The sequence below is a fragment of the Calidris pugnax genome, unplaced genomic scaffold (assembly GCF_001431845.1).
Source record: "Calidris pugnax isolate Ruff unplaced genomic scaffold, ASM143184v1 scaffold11, whole genome shotgun sequence".
NCBI lineage: Eukaryota > Metazoa > Chordata > Aves > Charadriiformes > Scolopacidae > Calidris > Calidris pugnax.
Window position 1 is genome coordinate 2,131,636 of NW_015090803.1, and position 18,003 is coordinate 2,149,638.

Genomic DNA, 18,003 nt, shown 5'->3' on the forward strand with positions numbered 1-18,003 from the left:
TGCTTCTCTCTGGTCCCTACTACTCCATCTGTCCAGTTAATGGTGGTCCTTGGCAGAGTTAAAAATAGCACCTTCCTCACGGGTCACCATAGCACACATCCTGCTGCTTCGCTGTGGGGTTCTGAGAGGCGGTGTCCAAGCAGGCTGCTCTGTTCCCTAAGCATATATAAAGATAAAGTTAAGAAAGCAAATCACCATCTTTTCTACCAGTAGATTGTGTTTGACTGAATCTAAGCAAGTGAAGTATGTCTGACCTCCACTATGAAGGACCAGAATAGTTCTGTGGATAATATATTAATAGAATCATAGAGTTGTCTCAGTTGGATGGGACCTTTGAGGTCATGGATCCAACCATCAACCTAACACTGACAAAAACCCATTATAAAGCCATGTCCCCCAGCACCATGTCTACCTGTCTCCTGAATACCTCCAGGGATGGGGATTTCACCACTTCCCTGGGCAGCCTGCTCCAATGTTTGATTAATAATATGAAAGTGAATGTGGCCACACCTTTGCTTACATACAATGGGCTCGATCTACTCTTACATGGGCACCCAAAGCTGTAGCTTCTTTTAAAAGCTGATCCGTGTGTGGGAGTAGGCCGGTGGGGCCTGGGCGACTGTTTGCTCTCATTGACACCAAGGAGCGCAACCAGGGGAAGCTTTGCCTTAAAAAATCCTTCGGCTATGGTCATCTCGTGTGACAACAGGAAAGTAAATAATCTTGTATAAATTCTTCTTCCTAACCACCCCCTCACAAAGCGGAGCAGAGCCCAGGGTCCTGAGGCGGCCTTGGCGCGGCCGCCCCCCGCCACAGCCCGGCGCCGCCCGCCCTCAGGCCGCCGGGGGGAGCCGGGGCGATGGCGGCAGGAGGCGCCTTTGTCCCGCCGGGGCCTGGGCGGGCCGCCACCTCCTCCTCCTCCTCCTCCTTCCCCTTCCCCGCCCCTGCCACCGCCCTTTTGCTTTCGCTTTGCCCCCGCTGGCAGCCGGCGGCGCGGCCATGGAGAACGGCGGCGTCTACAACACGACCACCGAGCCGCAGGCCAAGCCGGCCCGACGCCCCTTCGGCTGCACCCTGCGGCACCTCTGGGGATGGCGGCTGCCCGCCAAAGCGCTCCAGGCGGTGAGTCTCCTCCCTTACCCCGCGCTCGCTCTCTCCTCAGACCGGCGGGCAGCGGCCGTGTGGGCCCTGTCCCCCACCCCCGTGGCCGGGGCTTGGCGCGGAGCGCACACCCGGCGGCAGAACAGCTGCCTGGAGCCGGGGAGCGGGGAGGGAGGAGGCCGAAAGTCTCGCTGAGGTGGCGGCGGGTTGGGGGTGAGGAGCGGGAGCCGGGCCCGCCGCCGCCCTGTCAGCCACCGCCGCCCCGTCACCACCGCCGCCCCGCCGGCCGTACAGGTGGCCCCGCTTGCCAAAAGTGCCGCTTAAAAACGGAGCTTTTCACCGGCAAAGCGCAGCCTTGAGGGGGGATGGCGGTGCGGAGGCTGCCGGGGTCGGGGAAGGGCCGGCCCCATCAGAAGGCCTGGCTGCAGGTGCGGCAGAGCCGACGCTCACCTCTGATGGCGGCGAGGAAGGGAGCACGGACTCGCACCTCAGCTGGAGAGCTGGCGAGGCGCCCGACGATGCCGTCTCCTCTCGGGTCGGGGTTGTTTGATGGTGGGGCGTTGACCCACTTGTGGCTTTTCCGCGTCGAGGAGGCGGTGGGGACACCAGGCAGTTGCTGGGCCCCACCAAGGTTCGTTGCTGCGGCCGGTGTGGTTCAGCTGCCTCTGTCCTTAGGGCTTAAAATCAGGGGGAAACCTCACGGGGAAACTTCGTATTTTCTTCTGAGGAGGGACGAAAACAGGAGGTAGAAGCTCTTAGTTGGAACTCAGGGTAGGTCATCAGGTCAGGACCTCCCTCTCCTGCCACACCTGCAGCCTATCTTTAAGCTAAATTCGGGGCTCTTGTTTCTCCTGTGATTCCTGGTAGAAAATTGCACCAGAAAAGTGCAGTGTTGATGGTGGGCTGTTGTAGGGGACAGGGCAGTGCATCGCTTCGTGTTGGGCCGTCCTGTGCCCACAGGAAACAAAAGGTTTATGTTCTGCTACTTTTTGCAACGTACTGCTATTCCCCAAGGCATTCAGCAGTGAGAGCACAATTCAGTCACTGTCTGTTCTGTGCTCTTCCAAAATGTGCCAGTGCCACTGCTGATAAGCACATGAGGAGCATCTTTCTTAATTACTGGCAGGGAGGTAGTGAAACTGACAGTGGGAAAGGGCAGCTGACTGTAAATGTGTGTCAGGGTACATTTTCCAGCCAACAAAGTGGGTTTTTAGTCAGATGTTTTGTGTTCACGGGAACTGTAGGTGATTTCCAGCCCTTTCTTCTTACTTCACCATTGCAGAAAAGAGGACGTATTTTAAACTTTTGTCTTGCATGTGGTTGCAACCCTCAACCAGAAATGTAGGATTCTTGAGTGCTGGCAACATTAATGCTGCCAAAAATAATGTTTTCTAAGAGTGTTTAAGAAAATCACACCCAAGAATGCTTTAAATAAATACATATTATAGGACATAAACTTCTAATTCATCTACAGCAGATTAATAAAGTAAGATCTGCTGCCTGTTGCTCGCAGACAAGCAGATCACTTATATAAGTAGTTTCACCAACTAAAATAAACTATTACGTATGCAAATTTACTGGCGTACCAAAGTCTTAAACTGGTTTTTTAAACTTTTGTCTTGCACGTGGTTGCAACCCTCAACCAGAAATGTAGGATTCTTGAGTGCTGGCAACATTAATGCTGCCAAAAATAATGTTTTCTAAGAGTGTTTAAGAAAATCACACCCAAGAATGCTTTAAATAAATACATATTATAGGACATAAACTTCTAATTCATCTACAGCAGATTAATAAAGTAAGATCTGCTGCCTGTTGCTCGCAGACAAGCAGATCACTTATATAAGTAGTTTCACCAACTAAAATAAACTATTACGTATGCAAATTTACTGGCGTACCAAAGTCTTAAACTGTTTGCCTGAACAGAGCCATTATTTAAAAAGCTTTCTAGGTAGGAAAATTGAAAAGTATGGTTATCCTAAACAGGATGGATAGCTGCTTGATATGCTCCTAAAGAATTAGCAGTTTACCTGTCCTTCAACAGGGGAAAAAGAAAAAAGAATTATAGTTGTTCGCCCTCCTAATTTCCACCAGTTTCCCCTCCCTTTTTCTTTCCCTTTACTAAAATACACAGATCTTGGAGTTCTTGGTCAAAACGCTTTAAGCAAGTCCCAGAAAATACTGAAGGTGGAAGCCTCAGTATCTCCAGTAAGAGAAATGTTCCTGTTTTGGGAAAGTGTTGATTTTTTGAAATGCCGGTGATGGTCGTTAACATCTATTAGCCTTGTGTTACAATAGTGATTGTGAGCTGTAACTGGGATTATGCAGTGATAATCACTCGTGTGGGCTGCCCAACAGGGTATTGCACTCAGAAAATCAGCTGTTGCCATCACAGAAGTGATTTTACAAGACACTGAAATCACCTGCAGAAAACTGGTTTCTAGACCTTAGAAGTGCTTTCCTTCTGATTAATAACAGTGTATGTTGTAATTTTAGCCTGCCCCATTGAAGCTTTTGGGGCAAATAGAATAAGGGAAATGTAACTGTCAAAAGGATGCTGGGAGGCATGCTTATTGCAGGGATTTCTAGATTTTTTTAATTTTTTTTTTATATAGGTGGAATGTTTTTATTAGTCCGTTACTCATTCAAATTCTGCACAAAGGTAAATGGCACAGCACGAACTGTGCCAAGATTGAGGTAGAAACAAATTCTTATCTAAAGCAGAAATACTCATAATCAACTATTGTTTGACTTTAACAAAAATGCCCTTAACTGGCAAGGAAAATTGTGATTCAGTCTTAAACAGCTGCTCTTTTTCTGAGCTGTTCACTTCCTATAGCAGCCCAATGGTGGAGACTTACAGAATTAACACGTGCACACAGCTGAACTAGAAGATTTTGCCCTGGGAAAGCCACTGCTGAGCATTTTCACAGCCCTGTTGGAAAGTTCATTGATCTGCTTTCTTTCTGTAGCCTTTCATTTATTAAATCTAGGAACTTGACACTTGTGTGGAAACTTCCAACAGTAATGTCAGTGTCAATGAATAACTTATTGGTGGTAAGGGACAGATTTCTGGTGCACACACCGACAGACAGGACTAATAATTAACAACAACAACAACAACAAAATAGAAAAAGCTAAAAACTGCATCTCCAATGCTGCTTTTCCCTTTACAGCACAGAGGAAGGCTAGCAGTGCGTGCGTATGGTGAGGTATGGATTTTCCTGCAGGAGCTGGTGGCAGCCTGTCTGTGTCCCTGTGTGTGCTCTGAACCGTGCCCTGACCCACCTGCCGGGTCACCCTTGCCTGCCCACCATCGCTGGCACGGCAGCGGTGTGGGGTGAGAGGGAAGGAAGGTGGTGGCTGCCTGCTTCTGGTTTCGGGAGTTACCCTGGGTGAAAAAAATCTCCCCGCAAGGTTTAGCTCTCAAGAAAATGAGGAACTGCTGAGTTTACCCCCTTTGGCTCAGACAAAAGCAGTGGTGATATTCTGGGCATCAGCTGCCAGGGATTCTCCGTGGGATCGGTGTGGAGAAGGCAGATGTTAAACAGAATGAGCTTTGCCTCCTTCATATAAGCCTGCAGAGGTCTGGGCTCATCCCAGGACTGATGCTGATGGATGAAGTTGGATCTCCAGCAGAAGAGTTCTTGGGAAGCTGAATGAACTGGGGAACCTCCTGGCTTGTTTAAAGCAGCTCGTGTATTTATACTGTATGTAATAGGGGGATGGTACTGAAATGCAGGTGAGTAATAGAGAGGATAATCTTCTGCCTAATACTAGAAAAAACTTCCTGCTATGTTATATAGTTGTAACTATATAAGCTGAAGTTAGGAACTACTCGTTTAGTGGTATTTAAAAACAGTCTTTTTTTGTAGCAGGACAACAGAGTAATCCCTTTTGTTTCTCATAGTGACATCAAGAACCAGGTTAAGAAATCCAAGCAGAACTCTCTGGCACTTTATAAATGTGCTGTTGATACACTGATCAGTTATTCAGCTTATTAATAAAAATTGAGTATTGACTTGGACAATCCTGTGTAGGACTTCACTTGGTAAATCTGATTTATTTGACACTGAACCATTTATAGCTACTCTTTGAGTGGGATTTTTTTTTTCTATGTTCAGAGGAGGGTTTTTTTCAGCTTTTTAGATTGTTATGGTTATCTGGGCTTATAAATTCTCTTAAGGGCAGGTTTATTTCCTGTTCTGTTTCATCCCAGGTGAAAGTGATGACATTCACTTTTCAGTGCTGATAAAAATAGCAGTGAAATATCTCACAATCTAGCTGACCTCATGAAAAATGTGAAACAGAAAGTCATTGGACTCAGCTGTAAGCAAACTTTCTGAAATGCAAAAAAAAAATACTTAAAAATTGGAAATTAAGAGTTCAAAACATTCTTTGGACAGCCGGTGTAGTCACTGGTTTAGGTGTGAGGGCTGCTGAGACATTTGCCTTGCCAGCCACTGTGGGAGAAAAGGGAAGTATGTGGAGGCCTGATAGTAATATTGCAGTTTCTCAGCTCGGGTTCTTTCCCTTTCTGAGATCCTGTTTACTTTATGATTGCAGCATTTTCAAAACATGATGCTTTGAAGTGCCCTTCTGAGCTCTGGCTTAGCAGGGGGGAATTTACAATTCCCACGTGGTAAATTGTTGTTCATGTTTTTACTGTCTGAAAACTAAAACCAAAGTCTGGTGGTTATTTTCCAAGAACAACTCTGAATTTTAGAATTTGATTTATTAAATGTTTTTAAAGAAGAACTGTCAACCTCATACTGCCCCTATACTGTTATTAAAAATAAGATCATCGTCCTTATATCAGTCTCAATTTTACGACTGAGTCTGATTCCTGTTACTGGTTTTGTTCTTATTTGGTGAACTTACTGCAAGGATCTGTAAGCCTGTGTCAACTTTACGGGAGGAAGGAAACTTATCAAGAACTGGCCAAAATTAAGAGAATGTTCAAATAAAGCAAGGCAGCTGCCTCTGTCAACACTGTCCGGTTTCCCCCTCTGCGCTGAACCCAGGTGCATTTAAGATTAAGTGCAGTTTAAGTAGCTAGCAATAGTGTTTTCACCCCTTCTGAGGGAGATGTGTGCTCTCCACGCTGCCTGTTTCCTCTGCTTCCAATGCAGAAAATTGCACAAAACCACGAATTTGGAATCTTGACTGTCTAATCAATAAGCCTGCATTTGGCGGTGTGTGCTCAGCTTACCTGAGTGTAGTTTATTGACCAGATTTAATAGCAAGTGTAAAATATGTCACTATATAATTATTTCTGCCTGTAAAAAAACAGTGTGGAATTTTACCAGGTTCTTTGTAAATCTAGGATTTTCCTTACAGCTGTCTATTACTGTTCATATCGGAGGCATCTATTTGCTGAAGATATTAAAGACTTGATCCAACTCAAGCATGTCATTTGTTTGCAGATTCTCTCTCTTCTGGCTGTTATTTGTGAAGAAATTGTGGAGGATTGTATCAGCTGTGGTGGACTTTACTTCTTTGAATTCACAAGCTGCAGTGCCTTTCTTTTGAGCCTCCTCATCCTGTGTGTGTATTGCACTGATGCATATGAAACATTTGGGGAAGATAAAGTACGGAGAGTGGTAAGGAATTGTTATTTTTTTAAAATAAACCATTTCTCTTAAGCACTTAAAGACTACTATGGAGTTAAAAGGCTATACAGAATGAATCTCCTTTTCTGCTCTATTTAAGAGCAGACTGAAGTAGCTTATAGTTAAAAGTCCCTTTTATATTGACAACTTTTCTAAAATTGTCATGCTGGTTACCTGCAGGATTTTAGGACTTGTGTGAAAGTCTTCCATGCAGACTAATACTACTGCATAGTCATCACCTACATATGTACGTATAGGGAACACAGTTTATTGCCAGCACAATACTTGTAACTTACCTGTTTACCCTCTCTGTTTTCCTACCGGGTGTAGCCTGCCTCCCTTCTGGTAGTAATCATACTCATTACAGTTTATGCTTTTACATTTCAGAAGATCCAGCAGAGGTACAAAGTTGCTCTGTAAAGTCAGGAATAATATTTATACTGTGTTTATACGAGTGTCCCTTCCTATTTGTCAACAGAGCAAACAGCAGGTTTTTGAAGTACAGATAAGGGAGTGTAGTAAGAGAGTTGAATGAGCACATTTACTTACAAGTTTCTGATTTCTCAAATGTTTTACATGGGGAATAATGCTGGCATGGTTGACCTGAGCTTGAATTTGATGGTGAAAAAAGTTAGATTAAATGAACAAATACTTAAAGAATGCAAAAACGAGGGAGTATGTAATGCAGACTCTTTTAAATAGTTAATAATGGTATTATGAAGTAGTTGTAAAATATATTTTCTGAAGCTTCCATTAACATCAGAGTTTCAAAGCATGAATTCACTGGTAGATTAACTCAGCTCCTGTTACGATGCTTGTTCTTTTTCAGGTAGTATATCTACAATTCTATAACATTCTTTTCTTTATATATTTGCAGAATTTTGGGGCCATGATAGCCGTAGGTGCCTTATTTCTCTTAGCATCAATAGTGCTTGCTGCAACCAGCTCTGGGTCTGCTGTTGAAAAAGCTGCATGTGTAAGTCTTAAAATCACATGATTTACTTTGTGTTTATCCTGTATGCTAATTTCACTGCCCTCTAAACTTCACTCAATTTCCAGGGAAGAAACTGGGCAGGCAACAAAACTCAGTACGTTGTGATGTTTCAGGAGGAATTAGCTATTTTAGACCTTCCAAAAACTTCCTGTAGGAGATCCAAAGAGCAGGGACTCCTCAGGATTGCTGGAAAGCTGTGTGTGCACTTGCAGCTCCCTAGCATTTGGGGCTCATTCCTGGGCTCCTCAGACTTTGCTGCCTTGGCTCCGTGTTATTCCCTGTCACCTGTCGCTGTTTCGGCACTGCCATCTCTCACAGCTTCCCTGATATCCTCATCTCTGAAATGCCTATTTTTTTTTTTTCTTTTCATTGTCCTTTCATACAATGCCACCCCCTCACAAAGTCAGCAAGAAACCGTGTCTTTTGCCAGGCGTTGCAAAGCTTGTGTGGAGAAGGCTGACTTGCAAAGACTGCAATAAGAGCAGCAGTTTCCTCAGTGACAGGAACAGTGAGAAGAGCAATAGGGCACACGTCTCTGTGGAGAACACTGAAGAGGCTCAGGGAGAGGCACTGAAGGCCCTTTGGGATGCTGTGAATGTTGTCATTCCTCAGTCATTTGGCGCTTCTTTTGAATAATCTTTTGAATAGCCTTGTGAATATGTGAGTTTAAAAGATCAAATTTTGATTTTTATTCTTGAATGAGAAAAAAATGAGCTAGAAAAGAAAGCAAAAGAATTCTGTTCCACAGGCAGCATGAGCAATTAGAGATACACGCTTTTGTATCTATGATATTGATCTATTCAGACCTAATTGTTTGAATATGAAGTCTTTCGGTTTCCTTTCTGGAGCTGGAAAAACAAAAACTATTGTGATTTAAGACTTACTAGTGTCAAATTGCTTTGGGGCAAACCAGTCATGTAAAATGTAGGTAGAAGTTAGAATAATGCTTCTTTAAGAAGTTAGAATAATGTTTCTTTCCTTGTTTGAAAGAAACTGCTAAGAATGACCTTCTATGAAATGTCATGAAGAAAATGTCATTTGATCCTCCCTTACTGGCCCAGCACAGCCTTGCTCAGGCTCCACAGATCTTTTCTCCCTTCACATTCCATGTGTTACTCTTCTTTGCTTATTCCCTCTAATCAGCAGACATCTCTTGGATAAATACTCAACTATGCTATTAAATAAGCCATGCTTATTTAATAACTAATATTTGCAATAAAATTAATTTGCAAAAAAGTAATATACTTTTACTAGTAAGGACAGTTTAGAACATATTGTAAGGTTCACACTTGATTAAGAGAATGAGAACTGTAAAAACTTTTTCATTAAATGTTCTAGAATTATGATTTCTGATCTGTTTCTAATTTAAATGGAACTACCTATTTAAGGAGGACCATAATCTTAATATATAAGCGTTATTAATTTAGGTACATAGTCCAGCAAATCTCTCCAAACAGTGTTAGAATACTGTTAATGCTTGTACATTTTAAAATCATATATTCCTTTCACAGGTATTTGGATTTCTTGCAAGTGGTGCTTTTTTAGCTGAAAGTGGTATAGAGGGCTTTCACAGGTGGAAACAAAACACTGGCGGACGCTCTGAAAATCCTGTCAACACTCCGAATGCCACAGAAAATCAGCCACTGAATAAACAAAGCTAACTTTCTGGAATTATGTCCTTTTTTTTTTTTTCAATGGAGCAAACTAAAATGAACTTTTGGTGCACTGTAGGTAACAACTTCTGTCTCTTCATTCTAATCAATTTTGTACGCATTGCTCATCAAAAATAATTTTTATAGATCCTTAGGTAATGGTATCTTAAGCATCATGTTCTAAGGTAACTGGTCCTGCTTAATAATTTGTCCTCCCACCTCTCCAGGTGACATACACTAAAAAACCTTATGTCTAAATAGAGTAACTTAAGGACAACAGTGTGCTGATTTGATTTTGACAGAGGTGACTAATAAAGGTTAATGTGTGATGCATAAATTCTGAGCTATACCCTAAAGCTATTTTCTGTATAGATGGACTGGATACTTCTTTTACGACTTATAAATTAGTACTGCAGAATTCATTTTTGTACTTACTGGTCAAGCTGTGAATGTAAAAGGGATACCTGATTGGAGCCTTACAGAAATACTTATCCTTACGTAAAGGTTTTTGTTTTTACTATTCGTGTGTCTCAGTTCTGTCTGTGGAAATCAGCTGAATGGACCAGCGAGTGTAGGGGGTTTGTGTGGAGGGGAGTGTAATGGTATATTACAGAGACAGCTTTGCAGCTTGTCAAAGTTTGGCCTTGTATGCCAGAATTGTCTTTCAGATTGTTTCAAAGCCCTGAAAAGTTGCAGGAAGAAACTTGAAAAGCCAGCTCGGAGAGGAAAAAGATGAAGAACATATATTTTCATGAAGTAACCCCAAAAGTAGCAATCTGAACATCAATGGGAAAAAAGGTTACAGCACGCTGGTACTGTCCTGTTGAATATTACTTGCAGGTTTAATGCCAAATGCAGTTTGTTTATGCACAGTAAATGGTAAGCTTTACCAGAATGGTAATGGACACCACTGTTTTCTTTGTTTATAAATATGGCACTAGCTTGAGACTTCTTGCTGCTGACTAGGTCAGTTGGTAAACAGGTAAATAAGCACTTGTACCCTTGATTTGTCCTGAAAGCAACGGGCTGTCAGACTGCGAGAAACACTACTGATGCAACACCTATCAGACAAGTGACGGACAGAGCAGACCAGATGTTGATGGCTTTAAAAGAAATAAAGTGGTGAAAAGGCGTTTTGGGGATGTCTGAGGTAGGAGCAAGACTGCTAGACCTCGCTTAAGAGGAAAACCTTCAAAAGTAGGGCAAATTGCTGTAAGGCAGATGTTCCAAAATACCAAAGCAAAGGGGAAAAAGCTGATTATGCAAAAACAGTTCTTGTTTGAGCACTCATGGCGTTTGCCGTGTCTTCCAGGCATTAACTCCATTTCATCAATACCCTAGTCTGACAAATTTACAGTCCTGTAACCTGTTGTGGCAGCACTGAGACTAAACCCTCCAGAAATCAGCTGAGCAAGCTGCACTTGGAAAAGGAGGAGGAAGCTGTTGTAAGACAAAGGGCTGTAAATGGAGGTCAGAGGTTTTCCCCAGTGCTGCCACTTTCTGATCAGTGTGAGTTTGTTCTCTCCCTAAGCTCTGAGACTTAAGCCTAACACTACACTTTGCTTGGAGGATGTAAAATTGAAGCACCAAGTTTAAGCTGTAGCTTGGCTTCAGAGCCATGCATAAAATACATACTTTCCTTCCTAGAATTTCCTAGTTTGTGAAGAAGAAATGCTCTATGGAATGGCTTTTTTTTTTTTTTCTCTTGTATTTATTAGTGTCCATTTGCACTAAAACCTGGTCTCAGTCTAGGTGTGTACAGAGCTTGCTGTAGCTGTCCCTGGAAACTGGGTAGATGAGGGATGATTTGTTTACAAGCAATGCTACTGGTGATATGAAACTTGCCATAATGAGAAATATCTCTGCTATGATTTGCAGTGTCTTACTTTAGGGATTGTGTCCATATCTGTGATTAACATTCTAAGGTTTTATTGCCCAGGTCTCTACTAAATTTGTTTCCACATCACAGTATCTGTAGTCTCTAAATCTTGATCTATAATTAAAGGCTGTAAATACAGTGTAAGAGTAACTGTGCTGCTGATATTTATTAAGCAGTGCAGCATCACGATGAGACTTTTATCTTAAGGTAATTTTTCTTAGCTTGAAAATATAAGAGAGTCCTGGGTTTTGTTGCTTTGCTATAGGCTTTTTCTCACCTAAGTGCTTTGTTATCGGTGTCCACTCCTGAACTGGAGATAGTTATTTTTATGAAAAGCGCCACAAGGACTTGATGTCAGAAGAAGGTGACTCTGACTGAGATCTCCTGACTCCCACAATTGGACTACTAGGCCTTTTGAAACAAATGCTGCCAACCTTTGCAGGATGGTTTGATGAATTCTGTTATGACATACATGCTGGCGTCCCTGGTGTGTTTTGGGTTGTTGGACTGAGGGGGTTTGGACATGTTTTTCATTTTTATTTGAGCTGTTCCAAGTATGTAGTTTATACCTGTTCTCTCGCCAGCTGACTGATCCATGTACGATTTGAGGATCAGATTCCATCCCTGACTGAAAAGGATGCAAGCGTTGCCATCAGCTAATGAAAATGACAAACAGGAGTCTTTGGGAAAGTGGCTAGTTGTTTTCCCATATGTCCCAGGCACTTACTAATAGGAGAAGTCCTGCTATTCTTTAGAACAATACATAGAGCTCTATCCCAGATACTGTCTTCCTGACATTAATCTATCACATAGTAGTTAAATACTAGGAGCAGACGAGCTACCACATACTGGTTATAGTTTAAGGCAATTGCTAAACTGTTCCTTCCAAACTAGTTATTGGCTAACAAAGCAGTTCCTGCATGGTGCTACTGGTGATCCCAGGTTTCTAAGAATGAGGTGTTCTTTTTGTTCTGTTTTAAAATAGTTGAGAAGCAGGTTTGCTAGCATGTGTGCTGTTCTGCTTCTGGGAGGTCACTCCCTTAGCCACCTTATCAGCTTCCTAAGATACAGGGCCAGGTTTGTGTCCCTCCTAGCTCCACTGCCCTCCCAGGCTGGGGGGAGAGACTTCCTTGCAGTCTTGACATGCTCCCTTTGATCCTTCTGGTGTTGGATCCAGGCTTTGAGTGTCTGTCTCTTATTAAGACTCATCCCAGAGAACGGCACTGGAGCTGGATTAAACATCTGGTTTTGCAGGAGCTCTGTGTGTGTGGCTGGGTGGCTCTTACCCCTCCTGTGCACTGTCAGCAAAGCGGTCTGCTCCTTCCCCAGCCTGCTGCTGAGTAATCAGCTTGCTTATTTAAACCAGCTATTTCAATTGCTTCCATTAAGGTGGCTGATTTTGACTGAAGTGGATTAGGGATTGTTCAGGAGAGCGGTGGGAGATCTGGCAGTGGTGCTGTTAAAAGGAACTGTCTTAAATTTCTTCATCCGTTTGCAAAGGAACCCTCTCTGTACAATTTTAACTGGTAGTATAACCTAGGGAAAGAGGCAACTGGCCCAGCACGTCTATCTGGGGATTGTCTTCTCTCTACTCCACCGCAGTGCTCAGCAGTGGTGTTGTGAGCCTGCTCAGACACATTAAAAGCTTTTGTCTTTTCCAGTTGAGCCTGTCCAAAAATATTTAAAGGCTGTGCACCCACTTTCAGGCTTTGTTTACAGTGCCTTGAGAATCACTGCAGAGGATTCTCCAGGACATGTGAGGACTTGTTGTTAAGTGGCTGGACTGCGACTTTCTGCTCCGAAAATCCGCAAGTGCATTGTGCAGACTGTGATTGTTAATTTTTGTGTTTGGCATTTAGCCCATGTTAAAATCACAATGCTACCGGTGCCCTTTGGGTTCTAAATATGTGAAGGAATTGTACCTTACTGCTTGGGTTCCATGGCTAAGAATAGCAGGGGAGGGTTGGGGTCTGTTACAATTCAGTTTTACCTTTGCACCTTCTGACTTGAAAAAGCAGTGAGCTGTCTCACACGATTCCCAGAGCTCTGCACAAGATGTTTTTGCATAATGGCCCTCATGGTGATCCTTGTTCAAATTTGTGCAATAAAAATACCAGGCTTTTTACACTGAAGGGAAATATTTGAAAGGTTATATAAAATTGTAACAAATCAAGATGCTGGTAGTGCCTTTAATATGGAAATTCATATTTGTTTTTAATCTATTGCCGTAAACATAAGCAAATCTCTAGATACTAAATTTTATGCTGTTCAGAACTATCACTTTTAATACCTTTGAGAATTTAAGGACTTTTAATGATTATTAAATCAGAGTGATAATAAAGTAGTTTTATATATATATAAAATAAAAATACAGTTACACAGATTTGTTGCCAATGTTGCCTTGAATTTCCATTTAAGTAATTTTGAAATGCTTTAATATTTTTTCCATTCTAAACCTGTGGTCTTTTCTAATGTATTGTTCCTTTTTGGTCTTAAAAGCTTTCTAAAATATTTTGTAATAATTTTTTAAATAAAATTATCAGTAAATAACTTAAGCGTTTCTCATTTCTGCTGCTATGATTTGGTATGGCTATGTAACCATAGGAAATAACATCATGCTTTGTTCCTGGTTTGGAGGAAGGAGCTTGCATTGTGTTTGCCTGTTCCTGGGGAAGGGGGTCCAACTTGCAAAGCTGGATATTCTCACTGCAAGCTTCCAAGAGGAAAGGTCCAATCAGGTCAGTTTTGCCTCTTTTCACAGAGTCCAACCTCCAACCAAACGCGTTTGCCATCGCCTTTACACCTACCATGGTCTATAGGTTACTGTGACAAGCATAACTCAAGTGCTGCTTTGCTATTGTCTTGATTACTTGGAGCTGAAAGAAGATAAAGCAGCAGACTGGTTGAAAAAAGGAGCATGAAGTAGCTGAAAGGTGTTAAGAGCAAGGAATTTCTTCTGGTGTAGAAAAATACAAACGACTGAGTTTCTTGGTTGAGGAGGAGCTGCTGGATCCTTTAAAAATGTTTCCTGATTGTCAGTAGTAGGGGGTGAGGAAAAGGAAATAAACCTGCACGCTTTCTGGCAGGGTAGCCTTTTTGTTTCATAATCCTACAGATTGCTTATCACCTGGTGGTCACCTTGTAAACCGGAGGAGAACGGCACTTTCTTCGTTGTCAGCACTGAAACTGGAATGCTGCGGGGTATTTTTCTTTATATTCTAACATTAAAGGTGAAATTGTCTCTTTGATGAAGTTGCCAGAGATGAGTGTAACCATAAGGATTCAGAAGGGAAAAAGGTTTCTAATGCTTTTAATTACATTTGAAAACTAGATGCAAGAAAACAAAACATGACAAAATGTTGTATTAAAAGGGTAAGTCAGTGGTGGATTTACGCAGCGTGAGAAAATAACTCAGAAGTCCTAAGAAAGATTAATAAAGACTTAATAATTTGGAGCGTGACCACACAGTTTAAGTTGTGTTACTGCTAGAATCGTGTCAACACCTTTCTTGGGAGAAAAGGTGTTTTCTCACATCCAAGTGAGTTTACTGTAATTTATGAGAGTAGCGCAGCGGGGCAGATCCTCTGGGAGTGCACCCACTGCTGAAGGCACCTACGTGTTTCCTTGCTTTTGGGTGGGCTTTCTCCTTACAGCGAGGAGCACGACCAACACACGGCCTCCTTCGTGCTGTGGGGTGGGAACCCAGCAAAGCTAACTACTTGGCTGGGGCTTGAGTTCAACTTCTCTTTGGATTCAGAATAGCTGTTCCTTGCCTGCTAAAGGAAGCACAAGGAAGGTTTTTTGCGTTTCATTTGTGCAGTCTGTACAGGCATCTGCTGAGGAGCTGCAGGAGAGAAGTTTGCCCACAAGAGGGCAAAGATGATCCTGTGATTGAAATTACTTAGTCCGGAGGACTACACCCCGGATTTTCAGTGCAGTTGAAGCCCCCTTGCCCTCTTTTCTCAGTGTGGCTATAAATTGAACTGTGCATTTTAGTGACACTGTTTAAAATCCTTTGCTTATTTCTCCAAATGCAGCCTGAAGGTTTTTGATAATGTAATCGGATCAATATTGTCTCAAGGAGATACTTTACCTGAGCGGTTTAAAAAGGTTTTACTTTTATTCCTTTTGTTTTGTAACCTGTCAAGAGATGCTTTTAAAAATTCAAGTCAAGCTTCAGCTGCATCTGCACCAGTAACACTGTACTGCAGCCTGGAAGGTTTTTGTAGTCGGGACTATGCTGTGGTTTTTGATCAAAGGTCTGTGGATCGTGGGTGGAAGATGGAATGGGGAGTATCTGGGCATTTCCTGGGCTCTTGGGAAGTTAAATGAGAGAAGCTTATTATCAAAAAAATGCAAATTACGCACGCTGGAAAAATGTCAGGGTCCACAAAGAGAAATGTTGGCAAACATAGCTGTAGTGCATGCCAGACAGGGCTTCTTGCAATTCCGGTCCTCCCCAGGCACCCCAGCGAAACTTGCTTTGACCAGCCCGTGTGTCCTAATCACTCATTCGGTTTGTTTCTTATGACCTATTATCTCTTGGCTGAATATTAGAACAGGACTGGGAAAAGAGCACAGACCTGGCTGTTTTGAAGTTGGCAAGTCCCGAGGTGAGAGTCAGGGCTCCACGAGGCAGCGACAGCATAAGCACATTCCTCTCTAGCGTGACTCATGTGTGGCCAGATGAGGACAGCAAATATCCAGTCAGGTATTTGATGCTAGATGTGCTGCATAAAGGATGTAGTATTCAACAGAGCTAAGTCTGGGGTGTACTTCAGAACCCTCTTTTTAGTCCTGAAAGGATGTACTATCCAAAAGAGCTAAGTTTGGGGTGTACTTCAGAACCCTCTTTTTAGTCCTCCCTTGGATTTACTGAAAGCATAATATTGTAAGACAGAAGCATGACAAGTTTTCTTTTCCTATATGCCCTACCCTTGCTTAGAGAATGGTGGAATATTGCTCGAAATAATGCCAGTCTGTCTGCACTACAGCCTTCCTTTTAACTACTTCCTTTGCACCAGCTGTCACTCTTCCAAAAATACCAGTGCAGACACGATTCTGAAATCCCTGGTCATGTTGAGCTGTAGGTGAGGAAGGAACTGTTACTTAATTGTCCTGTAGTCTCCACACACCACTAACCAAAGACGTGGAAGCTGCTACCCTGGCGTGAGCAACAAGGCATCCTCAGAAAGGAGGACAGACCCTCACCACCTCTTTTTATTGTTAACTCAACATCCATTTTCACCCTCCTGTGCCTGTCTGCTCTGTTTCAAAGGCTGCAGATCACCGGTTATTGATTCTCACATTGTTAAAACCCCGCTTCCCATTCCCATCCCTCAAATCTAAATTAAACCTCCCTATCAGTGCAATTCATAGCAACAAGAGCTTCAGCTAAAACCCTGCCTGTTGGTTTCTCAAAACAGCTGACATAAAGTGGCTATGGAGGTCCATCTGAGAGGGTACAATCCAGCTCTAGAAACAACTGTCTCGTCAACATAAGTCTGTCTGTTTTCTGCCTCATAGTCCTCTTGCTTAGAAAGGCTTGTTTTATGAATGAATAAATGTTGTCCTTGACTTGATACAGTTTTTTAATTGTAAATGCTTGTTTCTGGCAATTGTGCCTCTCATTTCAGGCTAACAAGAGCATAATTATTCAGCTCTCATGCATCACAAACTGCTGAGCATGAGGTATTAATGGAGTGCTTTGCTGCCACCATAGCTTAATAGCTACAGCTGCAGCATTGTGCTCTTGTTTGGCTGGGGTTCATGAAAAAGGGGGATGCAGATCATGAAGTTTTATGTTAAGAGTGATTTAGAGATGCAGAAATAACAGTTGACTGTGCTAGATGGACAAAGCACTTCTGATTTAAAAGGAGCTATTATACCAGCAGAGCTGTGGTTTGTACTCGGGGTGGTACGAAGCCACCAACACTGGTCCACTTCATACAACCCCCAATAATCTCAATAAACTAAAGTTTTGTTAGTGTAATTGTGTGTGCTGGCAGGGCAGTGCTGGGGGAGAAGGGAAAATCATACCCTATCATCAGAGCTGGCTAGCAGATACAATAAAAGGAAGCTGCAAATTGATGCTTTTGGCTGGCTACAGGTGATACACAGCTCCTGGCCTGGTCTCTTCCCATCCACCCACCCATGAAAGTGCTGGAATTAAGAGGTGGGTGTTGCCCCAGGTCCACATGGGAAAGTACAAAGGGTAACTACTCAGCCCTACGGTGAGATGTTCCAGGTGGGAGGCCAGTTTCCCCAGTAGCTGATAAAGGAAGAGGCACATGTAGAGGGTGAAATCAGAGGGGAAGGGTAACTCGTGCACTCTGACTCACTGCTGCTGTGATTCACTCTTGCCCTTCTCTTCATTGAATACTCAAGGGAGAATGGCTGGTTATTAAGGCTGGTCCCATGCAAATAGTCCCCAGGGCACACTCTGCTTTTCCCTGGGAGAATGGTATTTGCTCTCTTTGGGCTGTAAAAATAAGTGCAGGACCAGTGTTGTCTCTAATTTCCTAGTCTAGTCTTGTATGCCTAAGTGTTAGGTGCCTCTAAGTCTACACCTGTGGGATTATTTTTTTTCCTAAGGTTTCTAGACCCTTACTACAATTCCTCTTATGCCAAGGGCTGCTTGTCTACTGTTGCTCTTCCTGCACAAGTGCAAACACATAAGAAAAGAACAAGTGGATCAGATAACTTAGCAGTGACTCTGCATTAGTGGCTTGGGGATAGTCACCCCTGTGGGGAGAAATGCCCCACCAC

General features: G+C 42.9%; 1 protein-coding gene across 1 annotated transcript; it reads left to right on the plus strand.

Moving 5' to 3' along the window:
* The first annotated feature begins 972 nt into the window (after positions 1–972).
* Positions 973–13,785, plus strand: CMTM6 (CKLF-like MARVEL transmembrane domain containing 6). The gene is made up of 4 exons (XM_014937754.1): positions 973–1,122; positions 6,525–6,701; positions 7,588–7,686; positions 9,216–13,785. Exons 1-4 carry the CDS (start codon positions 1,000–1,002, stop codon positions 9,363–9,365), a joined length of 549 nt encoding a protein of 182 aa, XP_014793240.1. The 5' UTR covers positions 973–999; the 3' UTR covers positions 9,366–13,785.
* The last annotated feature ends 4,218 nt before the right edge of the window (positions 13,786–18,003 follow it).